This window comes from Rhinolophus ferrumequinum, chromosome 12 (genome assembly GCF_004115265.2).
Source record: "Rhinolophus ferrumequinum isolate MPI-CBG mRhiFer1 chromosome 12, mRhiFer1_v1.p, whole genome shotgun sequence".
Lineage (NCBI taxonomy): Eukaryota > Metazoa > Chordata > Mammalia > Chiroptera > Rhinolophidae > Rhinolophus > Rhinolophus ferrumequinum.
In genome coordinates, this window is record NC_046295.1 from 51545469 (window position 1) to 51559651 (window position 14183).

Sequence of the window (14183 nt, forward strand, 5' to 3'; positions counted from 1 at the left end):
ATGTGGATTTCTTTATGTTTTTTCAGTCTGAATGGTTTTTATCAAATTGACAAGTTTACTAATTCTAGTTTTCTCATTGAATGTGCACTAAGTCTTATATTGTTTCTTCCTTTTTCCTGTTTTCCTTTTTTCTTTGCCTTACTATTCCTTCAATTTTATCCCTTTACATCAGACAAGGCTTGCAGGCTAAAAATGACAGAATTCAGATTATTTCAGCTTTCTCTGATGTTGACAATGAAGAACAGGAAGGTATATATGAGGAGATAGAGGGGAATATATCTCAAGAGTTCTTAAAAAACAGTAACATAAATATAAAAGAAGCAAAAGAAATTAGAACTCCTTCAAAAACTGATAAGTATTACAGCAAACAAGTACAACCAAAGTACAAGAACTGGAAAAAGATACCATCTCAGAGCCAAGAAACAGAATTCTCTACTGCCTTTAATTTTGACCTTAAGTTTGAAACATCTATTTGCTCCAGATATCCTCGGAAATATGATACAATAGATAGGAGAAGGAAAAAGAAACCCTTATATAGTCATCTTGAAGACAGTGAAAGAAGACGATATAATAATAGATCAGGAACTAAGACTAACTTCAAAAGTACATATCCCAATAGTGAAAATTGTAACCTTTGCCACATTGAAACGAAGAAACAAAATTACCCAGTTTTGCATCCCTACAAAAATGGATTTGTGGTTAAGAGTGGCATGTGGACCACTAAGTTGGAAAGTCATGGTTATGATCTTCCTGATTTTAAGAACTGTGAAAAGTCATCAGGCTTAAACCAGCATGTCACTGATTTCATTTCACTGGATATTCTTGAAGATTCTACTAGCAGTACTTCTGATGAACTTTTGGATTCCCCTATTTGTGATAAACAAGAAGATGATCTGTCACCAACATGTCATCCATCCAATGCCCATCATATTGGAGGCTTTCCTAAAGAATATTATGGAGCATATCCAGCATTCCCATTACAAAAAATGAATTGTGATGCAAACACACTTGGAGATCTGTCTGGCTGCCCCAAAGAAAAGATGACCCTTTCTTCTGTTGAGGAACCCAAAGAAGACTATATTGATACAATGGATGAGCTTCAGTGTTTTGTAGAAACAGTGTCAGGATATTTAGCAGAGAAAGAAGAGGAGATTAATAAATTTGCTTCCCTTTCAAAAACTAAAAAAACACCTAAACACAATAATACTATTGATAATACAGAACAAAAAATGTCTGGGGATCAAATACCACCTATAATCATTGTCAAGAATGACAAGGACACGACCATCTCTTTTCCTGAGCTGAATGGAATGAAATGTGCTGTTGGTTCTTTGTTCAGTTCACTCACAGAAAAGGTAGGCTCAGGCACAAAGCGTCTAACAACCTCTGTGGAAAAGCTGGTTTCTTTAGTTCCAGATAAAACAGAAACTCTTAATCAAATAGAGACAATTAATTCAGGATCTAGACCCAGAGTCAAGTCAGTATGGGAGAAGGATCTTTCCATGCAATCTCCATTATCTTCTCTAACAGTTGATAATAAGGATTTTGGCAGACATGACAAAACCTCTGGAAATGAGCACACAGACAGCAAAACTGGAAGTTTAAGCTGTCAGGATGCGACAGAAACTACTGGAAGGAACTGTGCTCCACAGAGTCAGAGTTCAGTTATAAAGTCTGTTTTCAGCATGCTAACTCCATTAAAGATCTTTTCAGAAAAGAACAAAACCGAAAAAGATGATGGTAAGAACAAGGTGACAAGAAAGGAAAGCTTCATTGGGTATGGCTCGGAGTTAAATCAAAGGGACGACACCCTTGGCAATGATGGTAGCATCATTGCTTTAGATAGGAGTAATGGAGATACTACAGGCTTGTCCCAAATGCCCACAAGTGAGGATTTCTTGTTTTCCCAAGAGGCCAGTGAACCTTCAAATTTAGCTAGTTCTGCAGGTAAGAAAGATGATATTGAGAGTCTTTTGGAAAGAAAACCCTGTGTAGACCTCTCTCTGTTACCAGGTGAACCAAAAATATGTGCCAGAGATACTCCAGGGCACCCTTGTGTAGTTGGCAGTAGAACTGCAAATAACGAGTCTCCTTCAAAGCCATTAGAGGGGGACAGAGTTACTGGTGATGATGATTTCCTTGAGCCACTCAGAAAATCCTTTAGCCAATTTTTGCTCGCTTCCCCTGAGACCTGTTCAAAGGAAACTTTGTCAGAATCTAGGAAAATCCAGCAGTTGGAGGAAGAGGGATGTGAAAGTGGTCCTAAGAAAGATGGACATTCCTTTTCCTTTAGTGGAAAACCACATATTCCATTTTTTAGAGTTCTTAGTCATTCTGAAAAGCAGCAAGATTTAAGAGAGAAAGAAGGCATTTTTTCTTTGTTTAAATTTCCTTTCACTGACAGCCATATCACTGTCAATGATCTGAGTTTTTATGGCTCAGAAGTGACTATTGATGAAGAGATCCAAAGAAACTGTCATGAAAATGCCAAACTTAGTTTAATAAAATTTGGTTTGGTTCCAGATATTCATAATAATCCAGGGGAAATTGGTGATACAGAGACATTTAATAAGAATGACCAAATAAATTATCCTGAAGATGCCACACTTAATAAAATAAAGCCTGATTCAGTTCCAAATATTAATAATGGTCTTGGGAAGTTTGGGAGTCTAGAGGAATTAAATTCAAGTAACCACATGGCAGTAGAGAACTGTGAAAGAGATACTTTAGCCACCCCTGGAGTTGTGCCCAAAGAACATACACCTTTTGATTCTTTGGGAGAAAGTAAGACTCTTACACAAGTGGCATCTTTAACAGTATCTGACTCTTCATTAGCATTGACTTCTATTTCAAAATCCGCTTTGGTTAACGAAAGTAGTGAAGACAAATTTGTAAATAAAGCTTCCAAGAAAAGAACTGAAAGAGGCCTCCTTTCTGGCCTGTTTAATAGGTTCTCTTCTCTTGAAAACTTGTCTCGTCCACAAGAATTAAATTTGAAAAATGTTGACTCTCATAGGAATGATACCCCAAGCTTACTCTCTGGAATATTTAACTTGATACCCACTAGCAGTATGACTGATTGTAAACTAGATGAAGCAAAGTCCATGTCTTCAGGTGACAGAAAGAGTTTAAATGGAAATAAGCATTTATCCTGGGATGAGATCACTGTTCCTTCATGTGTGACTTCTGAGAACCAGGGGAACCATTCTGAAAAAAAAGAAGCTTCTAGCTTCACAAAAAGCTTCTTATCTTTACCTAAGGAAAACATACCATTATCTGATGCTTGGATTGATAATCATCATTGCCCTCCTACGTGGAAAAATCAGCACAGTGAAAAGCATTGCCCCTCTTCTGAGAACAGTGTGCTTCACTGTGCTCCCAGCACTCAGCAGGACCCCTTAGAGAAATCTTTGGCTAAGAAGTCGACACCATACCACGTTTTTGAGGCAAACCTATGTGAAAATTCAAACCAGTTAAATCCACCTATACTAAATACTAACATTCTTAATACATCAAACCACTGTCAGGCTTTTGAAGAGATGAGCAATCCTTGCTGTTATGAATGGGACTCTGATAGAAAAGATTTCTCTAAAAATTCCAGAAAACTCGAGCCAGTTTATTATATGTTGAATCAAAATACATTTCCATCAGCTGATGTTTCTTTGTGGCCTGACTCAGAAAACCCAGCAATAAGTTTTTGCCAAAAAGATCAAACTGCAAATATGTTGGAGTTGAGAACAAATTCAAACACTGTCATTTGGCATGACTTACCATATGAATCATTCGACCAGTTTGCATTTAGTGAAGATTATTTATTAAGAAATGATATGTGGGCAGCTAAGTCATTATATGGAAATTCTTGTCATCTTCCAATTAATGAAACTAAGAATTTACTAGAAGAATTGCCCATTGACTTAAGTTCTTCAGGTTATGAGAAGCCTACATGCCCCATAGTTGATAAAGAGTCATTAAGAATGGGTGAAAACTTTGTTTTCTCAAGTTTCGGTCATGAATACCAGGAATGGTTGTCATGTCTTGAAAATGGAGTGTGGTGGCCATCAGAAGATGGAAACTATGGGTATTATATGTTCCATGATGGTCAATATGTCTATTCTCTTCTCACCGATTCTACTGGGCAGTATGCATATTTATTTATACCTGGTTCTTATCAAGAGTTTTTGAATTGTGATTTGCAGACAAATGGTCTATCAAGTATTATATTGGATGACAGCATTATTTCTGCCTGTAGTTTTAAAGTACTTGACAAGGGAGATGAATTATTATGTTATGTTAAAGAAGAACCAATTGATGACCCTCTTGATTTATCTATAGTTTTGCCAAGAAGTGAGGCACCCATGTATCTAAATTTAGGAACCTTTTCACAAGTACTTGAAGAGTCAAGTTATGGACAAATAGATCAGCTATTAGATTTTTCAGGCTATAATTCTCAAAAGTTTAAAGGCGATTTTGGATCTTTTGAAGAAAGGCTGTGTGGTTCTGAAGACTTTGAATGTGCATTGGATCTCAGAAATCAGCCCCAAATTATTAGTAATCATGTCTTAAATAAAAATCGAATTACAGAGGGAGGTAAGAACCATCCTCTAGCTAAGGATTCATTAGTTCAACTTTCCAGTTTTCATTGGCTTCAGTCTTCTGAAGAAGGTGCCTCTTTGGTTCATCTTGAGAATATGACTAACAGTCCACAACAAACAGAGGAGACGTCCTCTTTGAACAAAGTGACTTCATTATTTTCTGCTTTGGGTGTTCCAGTTGGAAGTACTTTGAATTTTGATGAGAATGAATCCCTAGAATCTTTGGCCAGGCAGAAAAAGGATCAACAGTCAAACTTAGCAGAGCTCACAAATGATGGTTGTCAGTCATTAATCTTGAGTAAGCAATCAGAGAGTAACTCCCAAAATGAGGAGGAAAGTCTTCTTACAAAGGATTCAGAGAGACAAATAGTATCCAATGTTCAACAACCAGAATTTACTAAAAATATGAAGCAAGCATTCCCTTTAAATAAAAGCATTCATGTGAAAAAACGAAGTTTATTGAAATCTGTTTTCCAAGTAAGCCAAACAACTCCTCAGGCTAAATTAGGTCTAGAAGATGATGAAGTCATTAGAGCTGCCTCTGTTTCAGTTCCTCTTTCATCACAGTTTAGTAAGGATGAACACAAGAATTGTGAGCTTCCCCAGGACCAGTGTTCCAAAGAGTCTGAGAGAACATTATTTAAAAGTGCAGTGAAACTTTTTGGTCTGGGAGAAGACTCTTCGGTAAGTGTGACAGCAAATGAAAAACAGGCATCTGGATTTTTGAACCTCTTTAAAACCCAGGTGAATAAAGAAGGACTACCAAACTTAGAAAAGAATGGTGATAAAAATACAAAGATAACATCTCAGGAAAAGAATGAATCTTTTGGTGTTTCAAATTTTTTTGATAGCGTTGGGAATTTTTTAAAAACCAGTGTATCTCCTACACAGACAGCTGAAAATATGTCTATGTCTTCCATGACTAATAAGGATGAGGTCAAGACAAGTCCTAATCCCACACAGCTAACTGGCCAGGTTGTTGGGAACTTTCCTGCTGGACCAATTTCCTCCAGAGGGAAGGTTCAGGCTAGAAGTCTGAATAGGTGGACTATTATTGACGACAGCAGGCTAAAGGAACCATCAGCTACGGATATCCAGGGTAATAATTTGATTGAAGAAGTACCCTTTAGAGACCACGGAATCCAGCAGTCACCAAATCCATCTTTCTCAACAAGTTGTCTCACAGATTCTTCAGTAGAAGCTAGTGGTATGCCTACAGTGACAGAAATTTCAAGAAGTAATAATAAAATATCTTTTGATATTCTGAACAGAAGAAATGTAAATGAACAAGATGATTTTTCTGACAAAGACTGGAGTTGTTCGATGGTCGCATCTCCATCCCAACCAGAGTTGCCAACCAGAAAGAGTATATTTTCTTTCCTGAATGGATCTGAAAAATCTGAGAACACAGCCTCTGCTACTCTACCAAAAACCAAGTCTCAAGCAGAAGGGCTATTCACACTTCCCTCCTTTTTTTCCATTACGAACTCAAGTATCAAGAAGGATGCATCTCATACTAGCTCTTTTAGTTTCTTCAGCTTGTCCTTTTTGGATGAAAAACAGCAGACTCCTGGGGAAAAACTTAGCCTTTCAACTGTTGCTCCAGTGACGTCCCAGCCCTGTAAGAAGCCAAGTGTTTTTGTAGACATTGGTGACACAATGACTAGAGAAGTTTCCAGTGACAGTAGAGATAGCACAGTCCAGGAGGAAGTTCGTGAACAGCAAATGGCTCCTTGTGTTTCCAGGAGCATTCCCCCTGAGGTTACCTCCCTTGAAGATGAGCTCTGTGTAGGGAAGGCCTATCAGCGAAAACTAGGTTCCAGTAATGGATCAGGGATACCTTTAGCAGAGTTCCAGATGAATCAGTTGCAAAAAGACATTATTTCTCATTCAGCAGGATTTCAGGCACAGACTGAAATACTGTTCCTTGCTCCTGAGACCCTGGGGGTAACTCCTCAAGAAGAGGATTTCACACAGGAAGCTTCCCCCGGTGGCTCACTGGCCAGGTCTTTTTCACACGATAGCCATTTGATTGAAAAGCTCAACAATTTAGACGCTTGCACTAACCACCACCAAAATGAAAGATTTGCTAGTGACCCATTGCACTTGCCATTAGAAAAGGCCCCTGATGAGGTGTTAACACAGACCCCGGAGCCTGCCTCTTCCTCTGCGGAGCCAGGGCGTGCGAGGCACCTTCAGAGCAGAGATGCACATCAAGCAGCAGACAAATCGGTGATGGGCTCTTCAGTAGAAATGCTTTCAGGGTTTGTGACCAGAGTGAAATCTTTCTCTGGGAGTTTAATTGAACATCCCAAAACTTTCTCTGGATTTTTCTCTTGTCCTAAACCTCCAAAGAAAAACGCCTTTGTCTCTCTCTCTTCTGGTATATCATCTCAGCCACGCAAAGGTGAGTTATTTGAAATTTTCAAAAGTTCCAAAGCAGAGGCATGCAAACAAAAATCATCTGTCCCAGCTACTGCATGGCTCCAAAGTGGTAGTTCCAGAGATGCTGTAGGATCAGTACCTCCAGAAAATGTGTGGAGAGAAGCTGCATGTGCAGCATTCGGTTCAGAATCTACTCTCAGTGACTGTAGAATGACTGCGGTGAGTGCCAAGTCAGGCTCGGGGACCTTGACAGATGATCCTAAAGTAACAACTGAAATGGAAAACAATATTTCTGACGATGTTCCCAAACCCCAAGGTTCTGAAACAATTGGGGCTGCACCTTCTGTCTCAGGGGGTGATACTGGGCAGGGAGTATTGTCTCTGAGTGATGAAGGAGACATGGGGACGTTGCAGGGTACAGACACAGAGGCATCATTTGAAACAGAGCATATTTCATTGCTACCACAGTTGCATCCAGATGTTACCGGGATTGCCACAGAGCTTCCTCCTCTAATTCAGCCTCCTCTTCCTCTTGAGCCAAAGCCAGCTATGCAGTCTGCCCCCACAAACCAAGGCTTCTTGGAGCCACAGGCAGACAATTCACTAGAAATCAATACTACACTGTTCAGTGAGGCAAGTTCCATTGGCCAGAGTGCCACACTGGAAATCCAAGGGTCCCTTTCTCACCCTCTGCTGGAGGAGGCTGTGCTGTGTGCTAAAGAAAGTTATGGGATACTTGATGCCCAGAAAGATCCACCTGCAGTCCCCCAGGAAACAGAACAGCCAAGACTACGTTTTGAGACCCCAAACATGACCAATTGGCCAAAGCTTCGTTTCTCATCCTCTGCTACTGACTATGCGAAACCACTGAGCTCTTTCTTTTCCCCGCCTTCCTCCTCTGGCAATAGAGCAGCTGAGACTGGTTTAATATCGGGTTTTAAGAAGTTGTCAACTCTATTTGAGGGAGGTCATGAGGGGAAAGGGAGTGTAGTAGCAAGTGATCCCAAACTAAGGTTTGGGAAGAAGCTGGATCTTTTATTCCCATGGCCAAAAGAGAACAAAGGGGGTCCTGAACGAATGCCTGCAGAATCTTCCTCTCCAGTTTTGGTTATCAGCGGTGACCAGGACCTTATCTCTAGTGAGGCAGACAAAGTTTTGGAGTCTTCTCAAATGTCTAGGGCCAGTGCTGAGTCCGCCAAGGTCTCTGCTCAGCCCACTGGAACCTCTGAGCTGCTGGAGACCAAGGCAACTATATGTACTCCTGGGCTTTCAGGGCCCGGAGAAGTGGAAAACCAGCAGGCAATCGCAACATCTGGAGAACACTGGGCTACCACAGGCGACCTCTCTGGCCCCACCTGTCCTTCAGGTGGTCATGAGGAAGAGCGCTGCACTGGCTCTGAGCTACTTCACCAGCCAGAAACACAAGCAGAGGAGGCGGCGCCTGCTAGCACTGACTCTGTTTTGAATGTACAGCAGCCAGTTACTCTGCACGGCATCAAGGAACCAAAGATCAGCAAAAGGCCTGTTTTCAACTAACGCATCATAAATGATTTTAAGGAATTGACCATTTATGATGCAACGACTTAGTGGTAGATTAGTTGTAGCCTGCTTTTTATCCTTCCTGTGTCTTTCCTAGCACCTGAGATTCATTTAATTAGCGGTTAAGTAACAAGAAATAATGTGTGGGTCTTTTCATCCTCTCCCTTCTCTCTAGTGCCAAATATAATTTATTTATTGGAACAAGGAGCTTCCTGCTTAAAGGAAAGTCTAGGCCCTGAGATTTACTCACGCTGGTGTGCTCTGCCTTATATAACGTGGAATGGAGAAGGGAGGGCAGAAAGAGGCAGCAAGTAGTTGAGTGGCATATATGAATTACAATCACACGATAGGCTGGGATGCTTCCTTAGGCCTTCAGCACTTATATTTATAATGGTGGGGAGAGACCTACATTGCTTTGTTTTTCCAAGTCTTCTAAGACTTTCTCCAATGGCAACGAGGGCATTAACTAAAATGCAAAGTGCAAAGTGCGGCTTGGGATAATCTATATTCTACTTCCTCTTCCACATGGATTTGCATAGCTTCTTCCAGTCTCTGCGTTTTACTACCCTTGAGACTCGTGTCTGATAAGTGCTTTGAGTAAAAAGTCTTGCAGGAGCTCAGGGCTATTGTATACTGTAGTTCTTCAGTCTGGAGCATTATGCAGGGTCCATCTGTAAAGGGTACCATTATTTCTCCTAAGACGGAGCATCATACAGTGTGATTTAAGAATGCTGCTTTGACCTCTGGCCCAAATAGGGAAACAAATTTCCTTTCTGGGTATGGGAATTTAGGTGACTCAGAGAGGGGTTGGGCTGGACTCTCTTCAGGTACAGAAATGCATTAATATGGTCTTGACTCAGATTCTGGAGTTGGACTTGGTCCATTTTATCCAGAACTGAGCTATGTCCTGAGAGCACCTCGGTCACAGATGGGTAAGTTTGTCTTTGGGACACTCCCTATGTTACCAGGGATATTATTACAACATTCATGAGGTGGTCAGTGAGATACCCTGAGGAATTTCTTGATCCTAGCTTCCATCTCCCGATGGCTTCCATTACCTCATCACACTGAGGGCTGAGAGATAATTGAAGGAATAAGTCCATTCTCCTTTGCTTAGCCTAAGGAATAGGCATTCACATTTACCAATTGTAGAGGAAGAAAAAAGTACCTCAGTTTAACCAATAAGAGAAAGAGGGATTAGAGTTCATTTTATTATGTGAAAAGTAGAGAACTTTAATCACAGCCACTGGACAAGTTTCTTTACAAGTCTGAGGAAAGAATTTTAGACATAAACAACAGATTGTTTTAATAATTCTTAATCTACTTATAAATATCACATTAAGATAAAGTATTCTTCAGAGTCAATTGTAGGGTTAACGTTAAGTGCTGTTGGAGAACCCAGCATGTATTTTTTCCCCTGTCATCACTGCTGAGTAGAGACTAGTTCTTCTAGATCGTAAAGTTTGGTCCTCTTTTCCCAGGAACCTCCTGTTTGTGAGTCTTGCCACTGCTATGATCATTATTTCCTGGATTAATCCATCACTTTGCCGTAGTCCCTAAGTTTGCATTTATTTACTCATCTGTCTTTCCTCTCATTCTCACAGCCCCACCAGCAGTAGTAGGTATGGCTCCTCCTGTAATGTGAGCCCAGGAAGCTCTCAGCTGAGTGAACTAGACCAGTGTCATGAACAAGATGATGACCGTCGGGAGAGGGACTCGATTCATTCCTGCCGTAGCTCTGGCAGCTTCTCCAGAGATGGCCAGGCGGGTTTCGGAGAACAAGAGAAAGCCTTGGAGGCGACAGGTGAAGACGAGAAGGGGAGAGCATGTGAACCCAAGGAGATGAAAGAAGATGTCACAACCCATCCTCCCCCAGATCTGGTGCTACACAAAGACCACATCTTAGGCCCCCAGGAGAGGTAGGTAATGGTTGCCTTGAGGAGCTCACATGGTTTCCTCAGGACCTGCCCTGTGATATTGCTGAATATAAGTACTTTTTATTTTTTTCTCTGCAGCTTGGTATGGTGGTGATCAGGGTACTAAGGCTTAGCTCTACACTGCTTTCTTTTATTTTTGGTGTAATTCCCAAGATATTTTGAGGATTTCTGAAGAGCACTTGGGTTCTTGTAGGTAGCTGCAGTGTACCAGGCCTTCTTGCGTCTGCAGTTCTTGGCTTACTAGTTGACCCCACATATGGCAGCCCCCAAGTTCAGAACTGACCTGAGCCCTACAGATTATTTCATTGAAAGGAGCTGCTTTGAATGAAATAGGCTTCCCAGCCTGTTAATTTTTAAAATTATTTTGGGAACATTGCTTTTTGTTTTGTTTTATTTACTAGCTAAGAAAACCAGGAGGATAGTATTAAGAAAGAATTGGTCCAGGAGCCAGATCTAACCCACCCCTCAGCCTTCCCAGGGCCTAGCAGTGTATCAGGCAATAGTCTTGTAATGAAACCTAGTACAGAGTTTGAGTGTGGTTATTGAGCCACATTGGTCAGTAGAGTTGCTGATAGGTTGGGGCAAAGCAGGGTTTCTCAGTCTTGGCACTATAGACATTTTGAGCCAGATAACTCTTTTTTTTTTTTTTTTTTTTTTTTTAAACGGGGAGCTATTGTATGTATTGTAGGATGTTTAGTAACATCCTTGGCTTGTACACACTAGATGCCAGTAGCAGCCCTCTGTTGTGGTAACCAAAAATGTGTCTAGATATTGCCAGATTTCCCCTGAGGGACAAAAGTACCCCCAGTTGAAAAGCATTGGGATAAAGTGATAATAAGGGCTAGGTGTGACTGAGATTCTCAAAATTCAAAGTCTAATGCAGCTTCTCACTGAAAGACCAGAACAGTGGCTGCTGATTACATGGTAAAAGTTAGAGAATGGCTGGTACGTCTACTCCACCACTGAAGGTATAAACATATTTCCTCTTCTCCATTTTCCTGATTTTTAGTCATCTCTGGTGGCTCATCTAATAGATGAGACATCCAGGAGACTGAGCTCTGGACCAGATTTTTTTTACTGGGTTGACAGCCCGCTGAAAGGTGGCTCTTTGTAGATATTAGACTTGGCAGATAATATCTGGGTAGAGTTCTTGGTAGAGCAGCAGAAATACCCAGCACGAGTATCTGTCCCTCTCTACTGGCTGTATCCTCCCAGGTCCTACAATAGCTGTGCAAGTGAAGTCCAGTGCTACGTTGGCCAGAAGTATCTACAAATGTTTTAGAACATTTGACCCAGTTAAATGGCATTAGAGTACAGCATACTATCTTACATGTCTAGATGGTAGACACCCATTTGCTGCCTTGGCAGTAGACCCCAGTGGGAGAAAAGAGAAGCATTATCACCAAGAATCAACCACTATGCTACAGTTAAGGACCTGGATGATGATTTGCTCTAATACAGGGTAGTATTTCTGTCTCAAAGGTACTTTGTATTTATTGTTCTTTTCACTGAATGTGTTCTTGAGGCAACTCAAAGAAGGAGATCATGGCAGAAAAAGGGCTGTGCTTTTTTTATTATTATTAGTTTCAGGTGCACAAAACAAAGTAATACTTAGACGTTTATCATTTATATCCCTCACACTGTGTGAACCCCCCTCCCCCCATCCACTACCCCTCTGACATCGCACAGAGCCATTACATTTCCACTGTCTCTATTCCTGATGCTGCAGTCTAGGAATTGGTAAGCCTTCCAATATACTTAGTGTAGCAGGAAGCGTTTGCAGGAACAAAATTCTGCCCTAAGAATGGTATATAGACCCCCAGGGGAGACCGGTGGTCTTGAGAGGTGAGATGAGAGAGTTACTCCACACCTTTCTGCATAGTTTTAATTCTAGACATTGACTCAGGGCCTTGCCATTGCTTCTAGTATCCTGCTCCCTGACTGTCCCAGTGAGCTGCCTCATTAGGTGAGTGAAAAGGGGGGAAGGAAGAGAGGGAACAGATGAAAAGCTAAAAGGAGTTGTCGTTTTAGAGAGGAATTTTTTTCACATTGGATATTCAGGACTATGCCTGAATCACTAAACAAGTATAGGCATGAATATAAACCATTTTATTTTAGATAATTGGCACTTTTGCCTTGAGCACTGTTACCTTGTGGCCTGGGCTATTTTTTAAAGAATATTCTTTTCTTTGTTACAAGTTTTCCCGAGGAGAATGCATCTTCACCCTTTACCCAAGCCAAAGCACACTGGATCCGGGCAGTTACCAAGGTTCGACTCCAGCTGCAGGAGGTAGGAAATCTGTTGTTCTAGTAATAGCTGGGACACTTCTTCCTTTGAAATTGGGAGACATACGGTGCTGAGGTTGCAGTCAGTGATTAGTCATCTTCTTACAATGTGCTTCTGAGAATGCATTACAAGTAAGTTAGAGCCCTTAGAGATGGGAGGTGACCGTTGGCTTCCTTCTAGGCTAATTAGTAGAAATCATAGACCTGGTGGGTTGAGAGCCTGAAGGTAAAGTTAAATGCTATTTTCAGTACCATAATCATCTTGAGGCCGTTTTATTTTGAGTTTAGGACAAGATACTATTTCAAGGCCTCTTAGGGTCAGTTGTTGTAGTACTAGCTGACCTTTACAGAGCTAGAAGTTTTACACAGTGTAAGAAATTTCTAATGGGCTTCCCTAATTTAAAGCCCAGTGCATCAACACAGTAAGATGTGAAACTGTAAAATACTAAGAATGTTTTTTACTTTTAGTGTTAGAAGTTTGAAGTGTCCTTATCTGTGTGTCTGTAGCTAGTCTTCAGGCAGAAAGACAAGTGGCTGTCAGTATAATACCTGGCAGATATTTAAAATGCAAACATGCTCACATGTGTAAACACTCTTAAATTTGTTTCAAATTTAGGGAAAGGTTGCCAAAACAGTAGTATACGGAACACCCGTACCCTCCTCACCAGGATACCCCGATTTTGACATTTTACCATATATGCTTCATCACCCTCTGTCCACTATGATTAATCTTTTTCTGAACCATTTGAGCAAAAGTTGGAGACTTGGTGTTCTGTCATGTCAAAATATTCCTTTTAGTATTTCCCAAAAAAACAAGGCTAATCTCCTCTATGACCACAACATAACCATCCGAATCAGGAAATTAACAATGACGACACTATCATTAAGACCCCATGCAAATTTTTCTAACCATCCCAACAATGTCTTTTTTCTTTTCTGGTCCAGGATCCAATCCAGGCTGACATGTTGCATTTACTAGTCATGTCTCTTTAGTCTCCTTAATATGGAACAGTTCCTCAGTCTTTCTCATCTTTCACAGACGGCATAGGCCTTTCATTTTGTAGCATGTTCTTCTATTTGGGTCCATCCAGTGTTTTCTCATGTCCAGACTCAGGCCATGCTTTCTTGGTAGGAATTAATAAAAAATGATGCTGGAATCTTTTTTTATGAATGGCATCAGAAAATAAATGATGTCAACCTGTCCTACCCCTGGTAATGTTAACTTTAATCACCCAGTTAAATTTCTATCAGCCATGTTTCTCCACTGTCAAGGCACAGTTTTTCCGTTTGTAATTGATAAGTCTTTTGTGGTACAATAGTCTGAGACTATGCCAATATCTTATTCCTCATCAAATCTCTACTTACCAGCTAAGTATCCATTGATGATGTCTATCTGTATCTACCACCACTAATGACGGTTGCCAAACGGTAACTTTCTGTTTCC

The 14183-nt window shown here is 40.8% G+C and overlaps 1 protein-coding gene across 5 annotated transcripts in view; it reads left to right on the top strand.

Annotated features, from left to right (window-relative positions):
• UNC13B (unc-13 homolog B) overlaps positions 1-14183 on the top strand; it is a 180494-nt gene that overhangs the window by 88337 nt on the left and 77974 nt on the right. For all 5 annotated transcript variants that reach the window (XM_033122890.1, XM_033122891.1, XM_033122892.1 and 2 more), the window contains exons 9-10: positions 10121-10435; positions 12653-12743. In XM_033122890.1, coding sequence (XP_032978781.1) covers positions 10121-10435; positions 12653-12743 — 406 coding nt within the window. The remainder of the gene's footprint in view (positions 1-10120; positions 10436-12652; positions 12744-14183) is intronic.